General features: G+C 33.9%; 1 protein-coding gene and 1 long non-coding RNA gene across 2 annotated transcripts; both read right to left on the reverse strand.

Annotated features, from left to right (window-relative positions):
- Window positions 1–525: 525 nt before the first annotated feature.
- On the reverse strand, window positions 526–3,965 carry LOC136837990 (protein fem-1 homolog A-like). The gene is made up of 4 exons (XM_067102854.1): window positions 3,771–3,965; window positions 2,997–3,215; window positions 2,299–2,488; window positions 526–1,887 (listed from the first exon to the last, which is right to left on the reverse strand). Exons 2-4 carry the CDS (start codon window positions 3,175–3,177, stop codon window positions 822–824), a joined length of 1,437 nt encoding a protein of 478 aa, XP_066958955.1. The 5' UTR covers window positions 3,178–3,215; window positions 3,771–3,965; the 3' UTR covers window positions 526–821.
- Window positions 3,966–13,600: 9,635 nt separating this feature from the next.
- On the reverse strand, window positions 13,601–16,235 carry LOC136837988 (uncharacterized). Its single transcript, XR_010852831.1, has 5 exons — window positions 16,120–16,235; window positions 15,763–15,966; window positions 15,322–15,539; window positions 14,801–14,991; window positions 13,601–14,671 (listed from the first exon to the last, which is right to left on the reverse strand). It is a non-coding gene; the product is annotated as an uncharacterized lncRNA (long non-coding RNA).
- Between the last annotated feature and the right edge of the window lie 4,858 nt (window positions 16,236–21,093).

A 21,093-nucleotide genomic window follows, 5' to 3' on the forward strand; every position in this document is an offset into this window, starting at 1 on the left:
TACCACATGGAGAGGAAAGTTTAAATCTTCAAGCCTGTGCAATCTCAGTCCCATGATAACAACATAGCCCTAGGGAAAATGTTGATCAACAAAATTATTCTCATCATTTTTGCCACACGCACACAGACACACACACCAATCAATCTAGAATTTTTGCCTGCATAACTTGCAAGAAAATTTATATATTCAAGAAATTCAGATGTGCTTAATATTATGTATTCCCTAAAACTTACTGTCAAGGGATACATGAATCAAGGTGGTAGCTAATCATTACTTGTAATATGGTTACCCAATTAACTATCTGACTAGAGATGAATTTTCTTCTATATATTTTACACAAGAACTGTTGCTCTTGGTAATTAAAATGGCAAACCTCCCACGTAAAATCCTAAATCCAAAAGAAATAAACTAAACGACCATTTTTTTAAACTTTTCCTTGCGCCAAACTTGGCGCACTCTGGACTGAAGACCTCGCTCATTTGGAGGATGACGGCTGCTTGGCGATGAAAACAAAAGCATGTTGTGTTTTTATGGCATATATTTCTAAGACAATTAAGGAAAATACAAAATTAACAATGTACTTGCAAAACAGATATCTCGTTTCTTTCACTCTTTCACTATGCCAGTAAAATCAACAAGATTTTTTATGGAAACTTTTACAAGTACTGCTTACACCAGTCTACATATTTACAGGAGAAATATACAAGAATTTCTTACATGAAATATATACTTTTATATATACATATATAAATGACACCATTGCAAACAATACAGGTTATGACAGGGCTCTGACGCTTGAATTGCACAAATTGTCCACTTGATTAGTGCATGTCAACAAATTTCTCAAGTCGGGGGTGCAAGATATCTTTGTAAGGAATCCCACATCTCCGAATGCAAGAGGCAGCTAAGCATTGCAGAGAGGTGTGACGCAGCACCTTTGCCTTAGAAAGAACAGGCCCTCGGGAACCCCTCAGTGACCAGAATGTCTGCCTTCGGCTATTTACTGCGTCCAAGTGAGCACCGGCTTGCAAAAGTGACTCTACCATACCCTTCGAGCACTCCTCATTTTTGGCAAGTGTGTGGAGCGGTGTGTTGCCCTCATGGTCGGTGGCACAAGGATCTGCACCAGTCTCCAGCAGAAGGTCTATGACTCTCGTTCTGGGAGTGCCAGACACGGGCACTGACAAACCATCGATGATCTTAAAGCCTCTACAGCAGGCAATGTGGAGAAGACTCCAACCCACGGAATCCCTCGGGTCCTTCTTCAGTACTTGATACACTGCACTTTTGAAATTGTGAACCTGAGGGGACGAGAGCACTGGCTGTAACAATATTAGCGACACTAATAAATGCATAAGGACTGCAACACTCTCGTTAAGGTGAGATTCGTGTTTCTTCTTCACAGAAACGTCGTTTTGCTCCAATTCGGAAACAGTCAGATTCACTTCCCTCGCACCTTTTTCAAATACACACATGATGTCCTCGAAAAAATCCTTAGGTTGACAATTCCAGTCGCGCGCGTTCTCCGCGTCCAACAGGGATGCAAACAGCCCTATGAATGACTTGAAGTGGAAGAGTCTACTGTGGTTGAGTGGTTTTAGATGGAAATATTGCATGTCGATAGCGTGCACCCATAGGTTGATGCATCGCTTGAAAGCACCGTCATTTGCATGATCGAGACCCGTGTCTCTGATAACTAAGAGAGTGGTGAAATGATCAGGTCCCAACAATCTTTCCTTCACGAGGAGAGACTGCAGGTGGAGTGACTCAAAGTCTGACTCTATAGCCTCTAACTGCTGCAAGGTGGTGATTTCACTGAACTCCTCGTGTGCAGGACCTTGCAAATTCAGTTCAGACTTGGGATAAGTCAGGACACCATCTACATACCTGGAAACATATTGCAAGAAGTTATATTCAGTGCATAAGAAAGCAAATGCTGATGCAGTTAAATAGCAGTCAACACTGTCTGATAAATGGTAAATCACTGCATTCAGAATCATATTACTTTCCACAGATGAAATTCTTACATTGTTAATCAGACCTTGAGAAAATTATAAAGCCTGTGAATCTAGATTTTCCTAGATAGTGACCTCAACAAAGTTCGGGGTCCGTTATCTAGGACTGATACTTCTTGGGGGGTTATTATCCTTATGATATTTACAGTCTTTTGTTTATGTTCGTATAGTAATCCTCAGCAGGCTTGTCCTAAACACTCCGCAAAGGCGGATACATACCGGGTTAAAAACCCTTGGGGGTCACTATCTAGGAAAGATCCAAAACTTATCACGAAAAACTTACCTGTGGCTCATTGCTGATTTCCAATAGTTAATAGCACCGACAATATCTTCCATTTCATCAAAAAGCGAAGCTCCAAGCAACTCAAACGCATCGGCTTTCTCTTTAATAGATATCAGGTCTGTTCTGGTCACAAGATATTCTACCATGTCCACATGGCAACGAGAGCTCGCCAGAATCAAAGGAGTTTTTCCTGGTAGTAAAGGGTAGTCAATAAATAAACAGTTTAAATAAAGGCGTTTTTCATGGTAGTAAAGGGAAGATAACGAATAAACAGTTTGAATAAAGGAGTTTTTCCTGGCAGTAAAGGGAAGACAATGGATAAACAGTTTGAATAGGGGAGTTTTTCCTGGTAGAAAAGGATAGACAATGAATAAACAGTTTGAATAAAGGAGTTTTTACTGGTAAAAGGAAAACTGTTTGAATAGTTCCAAGTGGAAATAAATCTGTGGGTGTCTTTAGTCTAAGCCTAACTCAGTGTTTATGTGACTACATTGAAAAGGAAATTTTCCCATCACAGGCACCACTTTACAACGCACAAACAAAGCAATATCTATTCATACCAAGAAACGGAAAAAACAGTTGGTATATTATCAGTCAAATCAGCACAGCGCATTACAGCATTCGAAACCACACCGTTCAGTTTTGTGAATGAACTATACAAAACGGTTTCAAACAAAAGAATTCTAAGCAAGACCCACCAGAATAATCGGCATCCATTTGACCGTTGTGATCCAGCAGCAATTTCATAATTTCAATATTCCCCATTTCCGCACAGACGTGCAGAGCGCTTTGTCCGTCTACGCTCTTACTGTTCACATCAGCGCCAATGTCCAAGAGGTACTTCACAATTTCCAGACGGCAGTTGTGAGAAGCGAGCATCAGGCAAGTGAACGCGTATTGGTCAGTACTGTCGGTGTCTGAGACAACAAACAAACAAATAAAGAAAGAAATAAATAAACATATAAAGAAATGAACACACATAAAGAAATAAATAAATTAAATCTTCAAATAAATAATCAAATAAAGAAATAAATAAACAGAAAAATAAATAAGTTAATGAGTAAATAAGTAAATAAGTAAATAGATAAATAAACCAGTAAATAAATAAGTAATCAATAAATAAGTAATCAATAAATAAGTCATCAAATAAATAAGTCATCAAATAAATAAATGAATAAATAAATAAACAAACGAACGAACAAATAAATAAATACACAAATACATAAATAAATAAGCAAATAGATAAATGAATAAGCAAATAAATAAATGAATAAACAAATAAATAAACGATCAAATAAATAAATAAATAAGCAAACAGATAAATAAATAAATAAAAGTGTTTCTTCAGCTTCAGCAACATAATGCTGCTCTTGACGTGAGCAAGACTCAGTGTACATCGGCTTAAAAACAAACAACTGACAATAAATACCCACTATATAAAACAGTATCAGAAAAATAGAGTGAAAACTCACATGCTCCGTGTTTCACAAGAAGTTTGGCAATATCGAGGTGGCCATGGGTACATGCTGCTCGCAACGCAGTGCTGTTGAATCTCGTAATGCCATTTACATTGGCTCCTTTGGAAATGAGATAGTCAACGACCGAGTACTGGCCTCGGATAGTAGCGCACCATAGAGGCCGAACTCCGTGCAAGAATCTTCCACGAATCGTTACTGCAAAGCAAAGCAGTTTTCAAGGAATTACATTGTTATTATATATATATATATATATATATATATATATATATATATATATATATATATATATATATATATATATATATATATATATATAATATATAGTGCTGCTATGTAAAGGATGTATGTATGTATGTATGTAAAAGGTCTCAGCACTCCAGTGTTTGTTGTATGTATGTATTTTATGTAGTAGTATATATTCAAAAGTTCCATATTTATACCGTGATTCAGTTATACATATATATATATATACACACACACACACACACACACACACACACATACACATGTATATATATGGTCTCTATAATATATATATATTTTATGATATAAAATAAATATATATATTTGATGGAACATTGATTTACCAGATTGTATCTGTCATCAGGCATAATAGTCAAATATAAGGAGGCCCATACAAACGGCAAAATATAGGAATATAGGCTATATTTGGACCTCATCAGGCAAATAGTGAATAAATACCGCTTTTCTGTGACTTCCTTATTCACTATTGCCTGATGAGAGAGACAGTTGGTCTCTGAAATATAGCCTTTATTTTCTACATTTTGGTGTTTTTATGGGCTCATATTTGATGGAATTCTGTTTTAACAGAAAATATTTCACAGTCATATATATATATATATATATATATATATATATATATATATATATATGAATATATATATATATATATATATATATATATATATATATATATATATATATATATATATATATATATATATATATATATATATATGTACATATATATGTATATATATATGTGTGTGTGTATGTGTATGTGTATGAATGTACTTGTTCTTAGTAAATCTAGAAAACAAGATTACTAAGTCTACAAAGTAGCTTCTCTATTTATAAATGTCCAATCGAATTTACATCAATTATTCAAGTTTTTCAAAGCTGACATCAACAAAAAAGGTCAAAGAATATGATCTTTTAGTCACATAAAAAAAACGACTAAAATATCCTACCTGAGCTCAATTCTCCTATATTTGCATTTCGTTTTTCAACGAGAATTTTGACACAGTCAATATGTCCAAGAAGAGCTGCAGTGGACAACAACGAATCTCGACTGTCCTTGACCATCTCATAGCAGTTTTCATTGGGTGGCGCAAGCGACTGAAAATAAATAATACATGAATGAACTAATCAACAAGAGTAACATAGCATAATTATAATATATATATATATATATATATATATATATATATATATATATATATATATACATATATATATATATATATATATATATATACATATATGTATATATATGTATATATACATATATATATATATATATATATATATCATATATAATATATATATATATATATATATATATATATATATATATAAAATTTATATATATATAAAAATGTATATATATAGTAAAAATATTTTTATAAGTATATAATGATTCTTTTTGCTATGTTGACGTGACACGTTTTTCGAAAAAATTGATATAATTTTTATTCTCTGAACAATTTTAAGTATTCAAAATTTTATGTATAATAATTTCGATTATATATAAGAATATTATATATATATATATATATATATATATATATATATATATATATATATATATATATAAATATGATAATATATATTTATATATATATATTACAATTATAAGTATATCAATATTTTATATATATATATATATATATATATATATATATATATATATATATATATATATATATATATATATATATATATATATATATATATATATATATATATATATATATATATATATATATATATATATATATATATATACATATATATATATATATATATATATATATATATATATATATATATATATATATATATATATATATATATATATATATATATATATATATATATATATATATATATATATATATATATATATATATATATATATATATATATATATATATATATATATATATATATATATATATATACATACATACTTAGAATTGTTCGAGAAATATAAAAGCAATTTTCAAAGTTTTCAAAACACGTCTTACTTCAGCTTAGTAACAGAATTACTATTAAAAAATGCAAGTGAATGCTTATAAAAAAATACAATTTTGTAGACTAATATTTAATTATCACACAATATTTTTTAAACCCCAGCAGAAAAACTAATCAAACTGAGGAAACATCAGAACAAACAATTGTGTTTGTTTTTTGCTTGACCCTTATAACTTTCAATCAGTGGGACAAAAAATGTACTGAGATATTTTTCATCATTCATGAGATACTGAGACCATAAAATAATCAGATGGCAGCTTTTATAAGCATTACTACCCACACACAACAGTAAAGGATGTAAATTATATTTAGAAACATACCTGACCAATATCAGATTTGGAAGATATATTTCATCAAAATACTACATTTAATGTTACCATGAAAATAAAAGAGGAAATTTAAAAAATTTGAAAATCTAAAAAAAAATTCAGTAGTATAAAAAAGAGAGAGAGACAAAACAATAAACATTCTTTATATTAAAAGACATTTGATTTTGAAAACAGATAATCAAAATATTTTATCATACACAAAAAAGACTTGATTACAGTCTTTACGCAATCATGCAATCGTAACATTAAAACACTGTTTTTATTTATGTTCTAATTATTTGCTGCAGAAATTGCAGTGTTTAAATAATAAAAAAAAGCAGCCAAACGGAAAAACTAGAGGTTCCTTCGGGATAGTCACGGTCATGTCCTAGGTGAGCTGAAATGGCTACCCCTTTAACAAGGTCTCAGTGTTTAACGTGCGTAATGAACATATACTAACGAAAATATATTATATACATATGTGCGTAAGATATTACAGATTAACAGGGCCTAGATGCAAGTGAAGCCTTGGATACATTGAGCCTTGGAAACATTGAGTCTCTCTCTCTCTCTCTCTCTCTCTCTCTCTCTCTCTCTCTCTCTCTCTCTCTCTCTCTCTCTCTTAAACAAACACACACAACTTCAATAAGAAACTAAACAGTTATATATTCCAGGAACAACTCTGGAAAAGTAGACACTGGAGCTGAAAAAAATTTGGGCAAAAATTATGGCTTCCTTCAATAACAATTTTAATTCATTCTGACATAAAGGCAGGTCCATGCCGATTACTTGTTAAAAAAAGTAAAAAAATATTTCGAAAGTAAGCATACTTACAATAGTAATATATTCATTAGCGATAGAAAACACAAAATCAAATTAATGCAAAAAAGAAAATTTTGACATACTTGAAAATATGTCCCGAAAAGATAGCCTACAGGAATCATTGGACAGGATCGTGACTGCACTCGAGATGTGAAAACATTACTGCTGCAAGTTAGTGCTCAAACTCGTGTTCATATCATCTGGAGGTTCTTGATTCCATAGGCATCATATTGTCAAAATTTCACAAACAGAATGATAAAAATATTATTACTCTGTCATGAAGGAAAACCAAGAAATATTTTATATCGGATCTATTACACAATACACAGAATTGCCAACCTCCATTCTTGAATACTGACACAGAGAGAGAGAGAGAGAGAGAGAGAGAGAGAGAGAGAGAGAGAGAGAGAGAGAGAGAGAGAGAGAGAGGTGATATAACATTTTAAAGCACATTACCGATTCAGTTAAAAACCACGTGTTTGCTAATATTAGCAACACTAGATATACAAGCTACGAAAGCAGGTACTAACCTCCACTATTAATTTCCGACTAATTTATATTTACACTATACGTAAATAACCTTGACGAAAAAAGAAGAGAAGAAATATTAATTTTGTCAATTTTTTTTTACCTTTGTGACGCACTCGAAAGAACCCATTTTTCCGTCCATTTCGGCTTGTTTACTCACTGACGGAAGTTCAAAAACTTCTGTGTGTGTGTGTGTCCTCTGCACCAGCGGTGGAAAGTAAGGTCTGCGATACGAAGGGAGTCTTGGACGAAGAAAGCCACGTGCCACAGCGTTTAGTGAAATGTGAAAACACGAGACTGAAATTTCATACCCATTTTTGACCTATTTATCATGGCATGTCCTTTGGGGATAGGCGGGGTTGAGATATCCTTAATCCTTAGACCAGCGGTCACCCCAAGCCCTACCAAAGCTATGACGTCACAGGGTTCATTTCAAATGTTTGCCCGCCCATCTCAACCATTTCTAGCGATGTCTGACCTGCATAGGAAGTAAATTCCTTGTAAACAAGAAATCTATTTAAGGGATGTTACAAGCACAAGAATTAGAAATCATTCGTGCATTTCTTGTTGGGGGGGGGGGAGAATTCATGTAATGGAAGACTATGGGAGTACATGACAGAATTGGCTGATTGGCTGAGACATTTCTACCTCTCGGAGACAACTGGACACATCAGCATGACTCTGTTTCCGCTACACCTTTTTCCAGCTTAATGTAGGCTGTCTATAAAGAAAAAACAAAATACGGGCTGCTCTATGTGCAAGAGACTTTGCCGGCATACCGCTAGCTAAAATACTAAAAAAAAAAAGCATTTGCACTGTATGCATTCATTATGTTATATGTGTGTGTGTGTAATAAAAAAAATGTCAGCTCATATATTCTGTCAGGGCATGAGACGATACTACATGTATGGTTGTATGAGTTGAAACCTTGCTAACTCAAGGGCAGCTTAATCAATGAACAGCAAATCATACCCTGTGACTTCTTCACTTTGTATTGGGTAATGAATGAAGAATTTTATGTCAGAAACAGCTGAACTAATTTAAGGATGGTAACCGTAAATTTTCATTTGGTGTTGTCATTTTCACTGTAGACATTAACGGGTAAACAACAACGTGACTTCGTGTGGTCCTTCATTTATTCTATGCACTGAAACGAAACACGATCAGTTCCCTTTGAATCAGCTGATTCAATAACGTGCTTCTGCCCAGAACACGGCACTTTCTGCAAGTCTCAAACCGTCGAAGAACGACAATGAAGACGGAAAAATTCGCAATTTCTGCCATGAAAAAGCCAGCAAAAAAAAAAAAATGGAAATTTCATTTAAATACTGTAAAACATATAGTAAGAATATACTGTAGATGACATAAGTTATACTCTAATTGACAGAACATATCTTGTTCACTTTGAACATTTTGTAAATGGTATCAAATGTTTGAGAAGAAAATACGATTTACTGCATGCATCTGGCAAAGGAAAATTAAAAGCCATGAGAATTTCTTCTTTCATTTGCTGGTAACATAAAAGATATAAGAGAGCAACAACTAACCAGATGGCACTGCAGACGCTCTAAAAAAAATAAGATTTAATTAAAGTTTTAAATCTAAAGTGAGGCAATAAAAATATTTATTGGGCGTGCACGAGAAATTATTTTTTTCATTAAATAATTGTGTTGCAGTGTAACGCAAAAAATTACAAAACCCCGACAATACCATGTAATACATTTGTGGATATCGAAAGACATAGGTTTTCTCTTTAGTTTTGTGTACTAATCTACTTTTAACTTCAGTTTTATTTGCGTGAGAAGCTGTATTTTTTTTTTTTTTTGTCTATCACAGAATATTTAATTAAATAATTACTTTTGGGTATGCAATGCAAAGAATAAAAACATTTACCAATTTCTATATGAAACTTTTTTTCAAAAAACAATTTGGCATTTTTAGGAAAACACATAGATTTGATGTTTCTTAAGTGGAAAATTAGAAACTGCATGACAATTTCTTTGACATAAACGGGCACCAACAACTTAGGAACCAAGAACGGAAGCATGTTGATATTTGGAGTATCAGAAATATATATAAGCAGAGATGATAGACCACGTCTCCAATGGTACTGGAAAATACAAAGGATAAAGTCAGGAAAAGATACAGCAAAAAACAACAAGCGTCTTCAGAAGACGGTTAAGATGGCAACTATAATACTGTAGTGTGTACCAGTTAAGGAAACCAATTTTAAAAACGCAAGCCAGTACATACATTTCTCAAAATGATCAAAGGATAAACAGAGCCTACTTTTATGACGCTGATAATCCACACCCGGCATTTTAATCCAGTATTTCCCAACACAATAATTATGCAGATGTGGAACGACGACTTTGGCAGAACTGAACATATCCTTCGACGGGATCTACCTGGGAAGAACCTGGCTTAGACCCAGGGTCTAGAGATTACACCGTGAGTTGACCCAGATCCTGAGTCGACCTTTCTCTGTGGCTGTGGCGCAGTCGGATTCCCAGTGAACCGGTAAAGGCAGATTCCAGAATCTTCCTTTTTTTGCGCGGATGGCTGCCCTTGCAAAACAGTTCAGCTTCACTCCCACGATGATGATGAAATTGTTCAACCAATAAAAGGTGTTTTTATGTTATTTCGAACAACGACTTTTATTCCTAATATTTCCCTTTCGACGATCAGAGCTGTTCAAAATAAGAATAAGTTTTCAGATATCACATGCATGAAGAAATTAGGTCCTTTAATTTTCCATGTTTTCTTAACTAATCACAATTTTCAGGTTTTATGCACGCAGTCTCTCTCACACAAGTAAACATTTTTTATAAAAATCATATTTCTTTGAACTTACACCCATTTCTCTACTATCGCAAGCAGTCTTTTTGCTTCACTCTACAGTTTTTGTTTTCAAAACTAGAGGAAAGAAAAACTACCACAAGTTTATTTATTAAAACAACAGGCCATCACCTATGATTGCAGGTTTCTTTAAAAAAAATTACTAAAGCCGATTACAGTAAATATCCATCCAGCTTTATAAAAAAATATAAATATAATTATATATATATATATATATGGGAATATATGTTATATATATATATATAACAATATATATATATATATATATAATTTTCGATTTTCTTTTTAGTGTTTGGGAATATGAAACAGTCTACTTTTTTTTTTGTTTCTCCTTGGTAAATAGTGACAAATTCCATCAAAAAACTGAGTGATCGGCGACTTCTGATTCTTCACATTGCATTTGGGGAAAAAGGTCAGTTGTGTTTTTAGGAAAATGTCTATTTTCAGCTTTTTTCCCTCCCATTCCATTTCCCCCATCCTCTACTTTCCATCCTGTCTCCCTCTCCATGCACTATGGCGATTCGAAGCATAACGAAACAGGTTACCCGACATTCAATTCATGAATGATAAAATTGCGAGCGTTCGAGTTCGGTTTTCTTCCTTCAAAGGCAGCCTAGATTTCCTATTTTCAACTCTTGATCAACAAGAACTTTTTATAATGTATCATATGGACTTTAAAATCCAATGTTGCATATTCAATTTGTGTTAAATCAGGATTGCCAACTTCTGTTATAAATCAATCTAATGATTGGTTTTTTTTCAGCGAAAAAAATGTATCCCAGTTCAGAGCATAAATTTCTTTATGAGTTTTAAAGAAATTTATTTGTAAAAGATTTCTACTTGTACATAATTACAATATTTCTTTTTGCTGCTGAACCTTAATTCATGTTTTTCCTCATGATAAGCATCTATGATTTTTATTTGATTTCCAGATATATATTTCGATGAATCTATTCGGTTAATTTTGAAAAAAAAATTGATGATAACTAACCAATACTTTATAAGGCCTAACTAAATTAGTAACTAATAAAAATCGTCATTTTTGGAAAGTTTAGTTTGGCATTTAAAACATTACTTTTATTTTTTTTTTTTTTAGATAATTTGAGGGTAAACTCTTGTACTCACAAAAAATATTGTAAAGGAAAGACAAGGTGTAAATGCCAGTCAACATTTATAATGCGCAGAAGTGGAAAGAAAGCAGCAGTGCTTTTATCTCCAAAATAATATTCCAAGAAACGTATGAAAGCAGACAATGATCACTTCCTTCAGCAGAAACTTATTTTCCATTTTTTTTTTTTTTTCCTCCTCCTCCCCTAAGTTTTCTTTCAATTTCCAAAAACAGCACAAGACAAAAGGCAAAAAAACAGTCCACTGGTTTTGAATGACTGTCCGTGTAAAGACAAGGACAATGGATATATATACGTTGCCTGAACACTGAGCTACTGCTCTTATAATTTCTTCTAAGAATTAATATTCATTCGCGCCATGAAAATAATTTTCGAAACGTGAGTTCAGTTTGCAAATTAACCAAAACTATATTTAAGGAATTTTTTCATCAAAGTTGATTAGGTTATTTTCGATGGTTGACTATTCTTCATACAAATATTAGTGACTCGTTGATGGTCCATTAACACACTGAACGATGTATTATTGGTATGCTAACGACGATTTAAACCGTTATATATAAATTAAATCTAAAAGACTATATGAAAATGTGTAGTAAACTTCATTAACATTTATGGATAAGTAAGAGAAGTGCAGTAATCAGCATGCCATAATTTCTTGCATCGTATCATTCAAGCTACTCTCAACGGAGAAATAGGTCCCAGTGTTACCAGGATTATCATTGCATTCTTCTTGTGCCATTAATGATAAAACTAGAGTTGATAAGAAAATTATAAAACAAACTCTATGATGTCATAATAATATTTCTTGTATCATATTCGAGACACTCAGATATTCCCAATCTTATATTTTCCTAAAGCTTACTCTCAACGGAGAGATAAGTCCGAGTGTTACCAGGATTATCATTGCATTCTTCTTGTGCTATTAATTATAAAACTAATTAACGTGTAAAAACACCTAGCCAGCTTTAGTTTCCTCGTAACCTACAAGAAACAAGCTTGAACGACTATTTTTTGGTCTTAATCATAGAGGAAGATGTCTACTTAGAACCAGAAACAGACAATAACATGAGTTTGGGAATATATATTTAAGACAGTTTAAGGAAACAAAATCAATACAAAGTACAGAAAATATCAACATCTCAATACTTTCATTCTCTTCAATGTAAGGAGGTCGTCAATAATTCAATTAATTTACAGTCAGTGAGGTTCTGTAAAAAGATATATTTGAAAAATTTATATACTTCATATAATCCTGTGCTGTCAACATACATCCATATATACCCTACACCTTATAATATAGTTTACGTACAAACACAATTAGTATATATTAGATAATTTACGAGGTTATACATAGCTATGTACACGTAATTATTACAGAGTCAACGTGATTTCAAAATATATATAAGAAATTTATATATATATATATATATATATATATATATATATATATATATATATATATATATATATATATATATATATATATATATATATATATATATATATATATACATATATATATATATATATATATATACATATATATATATAATATATATATAATATATATATATATATATATAATATATATATATATATATATAATATATATATATATATATATATATATATATATATATATATATATATATATATATATATATATATATATATATATATATATATATATATATATATATATATATATATATATATATATATATATTTTATAAAAATATATAGTTTATATATATATATATATATATATATCATATATATATATATATATATATATATATATATATATATATATATATATATGGCATACATACACATCATGTAACATGAACCAACATTACCAATGGTCAAAATGTCCTTCACATCAGTGTATGTCTACAAACTGCACAAGTCTTTCAGGTAAGTAAGCTGCCCTTGTAAGAAATCCCATGTCTTTGAATGCACGCCGCCGCTAGGCACTGCAGTGAGCTGTGTCGTACAACATTTACTATCTGAGAAAGACTGCCCTGGGAAGCCCTCAGGGAAGCAAATGTTTGCCCCTGACTATTCACTGCGTCTAAGTGAGCCCCTTCCGACAAGAGGGCGTCTACTACACCTTTGGGGCACTCTTCGTTCTTGGCAATTTCGTGGAGGGGTGTGTTACCTTCGTGGTCTGTGACACTAGGATCAGAGCCAGTCTCTAGCAGAAGGTTTACGACTTCCGTCCTTGGCCGGCAGGCACCGTCAGTGTAAACTTATCAATGTCCCTAAAGTGTCTTGAGCAAGAGAGATGAAGGAGAGTCGAACCCAGGGAATCTCTAGGCCCCATCTTAACTATTTTACCCACTGCCCTTTTAAATGTATGCCACTGATGGTGAGTGAGGCCAGGCTGCAACCTTACAAAAGGCACTAATAAATGCAAGACTACAAAGATGGCCTGGTCAAGGTGACATTCGCGTTTCCTCTCTGTATAGACGTCAGTATAGTTTAACGTACAAATGAGCTCAATTTCCTCGATGCATTTTTCAAGTATAAACATAAAATCCTCAAAATATTCCTGAGGCTTATAATTCCTTCTACTTGCGTTCTTAGCGTCTGTCACTTGTCGAAATATTAGAATGAATGTCTTGAAGTGAAACAACCTATTATGATTTGGTGGTTTTAAATGATTTCGTTGCACATCGATTGCATGAGCACTCAAGTTGATGCTTCGTTTAAAATCTAGTCTAGTTGCATAATGAAGCCCTGTTCTCCTCCTAATAATCCTCATTGTGTCCAAGTGATCGATCATGGCCTTTATAAAATCCTTCCCATTACGAGAAGGGCCTCCTGCTCTGCTCGCTCTTGAACTGCATCATCATCTTCTATTTCTATGTTTTCTAATTGCTGCAAGGTGATGACTTCACTGAACTCCTCATGTGAAGGGTATGACAAACCATCCTCAGCTTTTGGATAAATCAGGGCACCATTGACGTACCTGGAAATATATTAATGTGTTCAGATGACACTAAAAAAAATAGATCAGTGCTTTAACAGAATCACATGAAAAAGCTTATGTTATTAATTAGTCATTGAGCAAATTATAAGAGCTGTCATGAAAACTTACCTCAGACTCATTGCTGATTTCCAGTAATTGATAGTAACAACTATATCACCCGTTATATTGAAAATGGAAGCGCCAAGTAACTCCAAGTCCGTCGGCTTTCTCTTGTACAGATGCCAGATCTGGTCTGGTCACTAGATATTCCACCAGGTCCGTATGACGAAGAGAGCTCGCAGTAATCAAGGGCGTTAATCCTGGTAAAGGGTAGACAGTGAATAAATAACCCTGCGAGTCCAGGAATCCATAGCTCTCTTCAGTTTAATTTTGTTAATGATTACGTGATTCCATTCAAAAAGAAAATATTCATAACACTGGAACCGATTCACATCTTACAATCAAAACCTAAAAGTAGGAATTCAGAAACCGAAAAATATCGCATAAAATATCAGTCAACATATCACATGTAAGCACTGGAAACTACGTCGGTCAATTTCTGGGCAAGATTAGTTTTGAATAAGAATAAGAATAAGAATAATATCAAAGAACATTCATCTTCAAACTGAAGGATCTTAAGCAAGACTCACCAGAATTGTCGGCATCCATTCGAGCGTTGTGATCCAGCAACAGTTTCGTTACTTCCAGACGATCTGCATCTGCGCAGGCGTGCAGTGCGCTTTTCCCAATAAATTTTGACTGTTCACATCAGCGCCAACATCCAGGAGGTACTTAACAATTTCCAAATGGCCATTGAAGGAAGCGAGCATCAAACTATTGATGCCGTGATGATTAGCGGCCTCAATGTCTGGGAAAACAAACAAAACCATAAAACAAGACAATATCTCGAGCGAAAACTAAATTTGCGAACTCTGGGTAAATAGTTACTACACTAGCAGTAGACATCAAAATATAGCACTTGACTTAAGAAAGCTGCAGTGAATATTAGCCAAATCAATAAGTTATAAATAAGCGAATATGGTAGCGCTTATATAGTATATAATATTAAAAGCAATAAACTAAAAACTCACGTGCTCCGTGTTCCACAAGCAGTCTGACAATATTGAGGTGGCCACATGCACAAGCTGCTTGCAACGGAGAGCTATTGAATCTCGTAACGCCATTTGCATTAGCTCCTTTCGAAAGGAGAAATTTAACTACCCAGTAGTGGCCTGCAGCATTACAAGCACACCATAAAGGACGTACCCCATGTTCAAGAGAGCCTTGGATTAGAACTGCAAAGAAAAACTGTCTAGTTATATATATACGTCTGATGTTGCAAAGGTCTAAGAAATCTCATTGAAATTGATCCAGTTTTCAGCAGTCATTTTCGCAGGTAGAGCAGGTCAGAGAAAGCTGTCTACTGATGTACGTTAAAAATCACATACCTGATCCTAGTTCTTCGATATCTGCGTCTCTGTAGTCAACGAGAAACCTGACACAGTATTTATGTCCAAGAAGAGCTGCCGTACACAATAAGGAATATTGTCTCTCATTAGCCTCCTCATGGCAGTAATTATTGCCCGATGACGACAACTGAAAACCCTTAGTAAAAGAATGAGATGACTGAGAGTAATAACAACACAATAATAATAACAATAATATTGATAATAATGACAAGCATGTTGATTTCTCACAAGAGCTCATATCTTCTTGATGATAAACATAAACAAGTAAAAAATGCGCAATCGAGTTTTCTGTACAGCATATAATGCTGAATGAGCCGCCGCCCATGAAACTTTCAGTCACGGCCTGGTGGTGGTCTGTCCTATAGTGTTGCCAGACGCACGATTATGGCTAACTTTAACCTTAAATAAAATAAAAACTACTGAGGCTAGAGGGCTGCAATTTGGTATGTTTGATGATTGGAGGGTGGATGATCAGCATACCAATTGCAACCCTCTAGCCTCAGTAGTTTTTAAGATCTGAGGGCGGACAGAAAAAGTGCGGACGGACAGACAAAGCCATCCCAATAGTTTTAAAACTTGAAGTCAGGGAACATGAGTTTTGTTTTAAATACTCATTCCTCTTGGCTTCAGTAGGATTCCGTACCATTCAAGCGCCAAAGAAAAAATGAATTCGCCCCAGACTCACTACCACATCACCACACCTGAATCTTCATCATTAGAGTAGAAAAAAAAAAAAAGGTGTAATGATATATTATGAACGGAAACAAATTGAAAATAAATTTCCAGATGTGAAGCCAACTACTCGAAAAGCAGAAACAAGGTTAAGCCAAAGGAAAAAATGAGCTTTCTTATAATTTTGGCACAGAGTTAGAAATTCCAGTGCATGTGTATGAGGCGTGTGCTTAATAACTGTAATTCAGAAGAAATTTTTAAAGAAAAAATAAACCTACAGATAATTTTTAGATGTGATAAATGACGCTGCCCATGGCGTAAGTGAACCTAAATAGATATCTATCTCTTCATCAAGGAAGTTTGCCGTATACTGTATATGTCGTGAACTTATCCAGCGAAAGCATTGATGCACATGCGCATAGAGAATTGCAGACTAATATAGCAAAGCTTCAACAAAGCGTTTGGAGTAAGAGCCATTGGCTAAATAGCCCTAAGATGCAAAGGAAATCTTAATAAGAAGCTACAATAATATTTTCCAAAAACAGCTTTGGAAATCTAGAAAAAAAATGGTTAAAAGAATTTCGTGCAATAATTACAGCAAGAACCTTTGGCAAATGGCCCGCCCCGAAAATTAAAAAGATGCAAAGAAGAATGTCAGTAAGAAACTTAAAATTTATATAATCCAAAAATAAGTCTGGAAAACTGTAAACTATCAGAAAATTTGGGAAACCATTACTGCTCACTCAAAAACTTCAATTATCTAGAATATAACTCATGCCTACCGATCACTTATTCCTAAATGCTGAACATTTTTCCAACGTATACCTATAGCAGTAAAATATTCATTACCGAAGTTTCTTCGGCGCAATCGAGTTTTCTGCACAGCCGCTACAGCATATAATCAAGGCCACCGAAAACAGATTATCTTTCGGTGGTCTCGGTATAATGCTGTATGAGCCGCCGCCATGAAACTTTAACCACGGCCCGGTGGTGGCCTATCCTATATCGTTGCCAGCCGCACAATTACGGCTAACTTATCTTTAAATAAAATAAAAACTACTGAGGCTAGAGGGCTGCAATTTGGTATGCTTGATGATCGGAGGGTGGATGATCAGCATACCAATTTGCAGCTCTCCGGCCTCAGTAGTTTTTAAGATGTGAGGGCGGACAAAAAAAAGTGCGAACAGAAAATAGTAGAGACAGAGAGACAAAGCCAGCACAACAGTTTTCTTTTCAGAAAACTAAAAGGACCATAGAAGAGTAAACGGTTCCTTTAGGTGCTGTTACCTCGTTTTTAAATTACTGAATATTTTCATCTTTCCTTAAAAATAGCAATGGCTGCACTCGAGATGTGAATACATTACTGCTGAAAGCTAGCGTTTAAAACTCGTATTTATATCGTCTAGAATGGAGTAACATGAATAAAATGATAAAGATAATATTCCTTCTTGAATGAAAACGTAAAACTGTTTCTATCCCATATATCAGCTAATGTGTACAAGTATCAACCTAATTTACTGTATACTAGCCGCTGATGTGACCAGAATTAGATGTACAGATTTATATCAGCAGGTATTAACCTGCAACCTTAGTTTCTTATTCAAATTTATGTTTCCCAAGAACTATTTTCCATGACAAAAACTGAAAAGAAGAAATAGTGCGTCAAGTTCACTTACCTCCCTGGCGCATACGAAAGAACCCATGTTCCAGTCCATTAATGGCTCCATTTCGGCTTATTTTTTCACATACAGAAATTCAGGTAAAGTACTTGTATGTGTGTCCGCTTTACCAGCGGTGGCCGGTGGAAGGTAAGATCTTCGATACGACAGGAGTCTTGGATGAAGAAAGCAACGTACCACTAGACTTGGTGAATATACTAAACTGAAATTTCTTACCCATTTTGGTCCTATTTCTAAAGGCATGAAGAGGCGGAGCTAACATACCTTTAATCCTTCGACCAACGGTCACCCAAGTCCAGCCAAAAATATGACGTCACGGATTCCTTTTCTCTCGTTTGCCCTCCCATCTCAACTATTTCTAAGAAAGTTGACCTACATTGAAAGTAAGTTCTTTCAAGTACAAGGCATACATTTAAGATATGTTTCCAGGACAGCATAGGGGTACACCACGATTAGAAATAAAATATTGTTAAATGTTGTACATCCGTGATTGATTCCTCCATGCATTTCTGGGGTGGGGGATTTAATTAATGGCAGACGATGGGAGTATACAACGGAGTGTCCTGATTGGCTGATCCAGTTATGCCTCCGGGAGTCAATTAGACACACCTCTTTTCAGCCTAATATAGGCTAACTATATAGAAGAAAAAATACTGGCTGCTCTATGAGCATACTGCCAGTTAAATCATAAACAACGAAGGATAAAAGCATTTGCACTGTATTCATTCATTATATTGTGTGTAGTTAAAAATAACTGATCATTTTATAAAATATGAGACGATACTACATATCTGGTTGCATGAGTAGAAACCTGGCTGAATAAAGGAAAGTTTCATAAAAGAACAACAGCAAATCACAGACTACCATTTGGTGATGCCATTTTCACAGCAACTTGCATATATTTGATGCTTCTAGAGGGAAAAATTAGAAACTGCATGACTTTTTCTTTGTTATCAACGGACACCAGCAATTAATAAACCAAGACCAAAAACATTCTGATATAAAGAAGCTTGAAGACGGTTAAGGAAAACCAAATAAGAAGGCAGGTCAAAAACAAAAGCTCAACAGCGTCTACTTTTACGACCCCTGTTAATCCACCCCTGGCATCTTAATCCGGTATTTCTCAAGATAATATTGGCAGGGTTAAACAAATCTTTCGGTAGGCCCAGAGTCTGGATTAGAGATTATAGACCCTGAGTTGACCATTCTCTACGGCTGTAATGTAGTCGGATTTCCAGTGGACCGGTAGGGTCAGGGACCGAATCCAGAATTGTCTTCTTTGTCCAGACAATTACCCTTGCCGAACAGCTTAGCCTCATTCCCATGACGATGATGTTGAAATTGTTTAACCAATTAAGAAGGTTAATTTTATGATATATCGAAGGATGACTTCATTCCTGAGCTTTTCCTTTCGGCGAAAAGAACTGTTCACAATAGCAATAGTTTTCTTCCAGATGACGTACATGAAAAAATGAGGTCCTTTAATTCTTTATGCATTTTAATTCATCAAAATTTTCAGGTTTTATAAATTCAGTTTCACATAAGTTGTGTTGCTTTGAAGTTAATCCGATTTCACTACCAAGGCGAATATTCCTGTTATTTCTTCACTTTATACACTTTTTCGTTCAAAACTAAAAGAGAAAAGACAAAAATTAGATAATGTCAGTTTGTTCACCAAATAACGCCCGGCTATCACCTAATTGTTGCCTTGTATTTGAACGAAGTGTTTTTTAATGATAAATTATTAGAGCCGATTACAGCTAATACTCTTCGTGCGATTAAAAAAATGCATTAAAGTTATTTTCGTTCTTTTCTAGTCTTCGAAGCGTTGTTCCTTCCTGGTAAACGATGAAAGAGATATTACAACGCCGAAGATTCTCGTCTCAACTGAGTGACCGGCGTCTGTCCGTAACCCCGTTTTCTATCGCGAACCTTGACATGGGTAAATGAGGGTAGGTTTTAGAAGAAAACTGTCTCCAATTACTTTTTCCTCCCATTTCCCCCTTCTTCGTCTTCCCGTCCTCTTTTCCTCTCCCTGCTATTCCTAACCGGCTACTTTGTATTTGTGAATAATCACTTGATAATCATCCCGACAGTAAATAGAGCATCCTAACTGATTTCTCAACATTTGTTAATGTTAATAATAATATCACGAGCATTCGACTAAGGTTCTCTTCCTTCTTAGGCCACTTAAGTTACCTATTTTCATTTCTTGATATGTGCAATAGCTCTCTGTCATTCGCGGGTGTTGTGATAAAACCAGAGGATTTTGAAGTTATAATAAATTGGACTCAAGGTTTTTCTCTGAACAATGACAACAATGAAATCAAGATTTTTAGTGTTCTCAGCAGTTCTCTCTGGTTCTCAGTTTCCAGAGTAGGTTGCATTAGTAGTGGGTGATATGAGTTTCAAATACTTTAAAGATATCTTACTGTTCCCTAAATGAATAAGCTAAAGATACAAATTGTTCCAAAATAATAATAAAATAAAATACAATAATAATAATAATAATAATAATAATAATAATAATAATAATTATTATTATTATTATTATTATTATTATTATTATTATTATTATTATTATTATATTATATCTTGCCTT

This window comes from Macrobrachium rosenbergii, unplaced genomic scaffold (assembly GCF_040412425.1).
Source record: "Macrobrachium rosenbergii isolate ZJJX-2024 unplaced genomic scaffold, ASM4041242v1 13908, whole genome shotgun sequence".
Taxonomy (NCBI): Eukaryota; Metazoa; Arthropoda; class Malacostraca; order Decapoda; family Palaemonidae; genus Macrobrachium; species Macrobrachium rosenbergii.

What these genes read in the sequence shown, in the direction of transcription:
- LOC136837990 (XM_067102854.1), bottom strand. Translation starts at nt 3,177, where the DNA reads ATGCTCGCTTCTCACAACTGCCGTCTGGAAATTGTGAAGTACCTCTTG. An exon ending in AATGGATGCCGATTATTCTG is followed by an intron (nt 2,489 to 2,996) that starts GTGGGTCTTGCT and finishes CTTTACTACCAG; the next exon opens with GAAAAACTCCTTTGATTCTG. An exon ending in AAATCAGCAATGAGCCACAG is followed by an intron (nt 1,888 to 2,298) that starts GTAAGTTTTTCG and finishes ATATGTTTCCAG; the next exon opens with GTATGTAGATGGTGTCCTGA.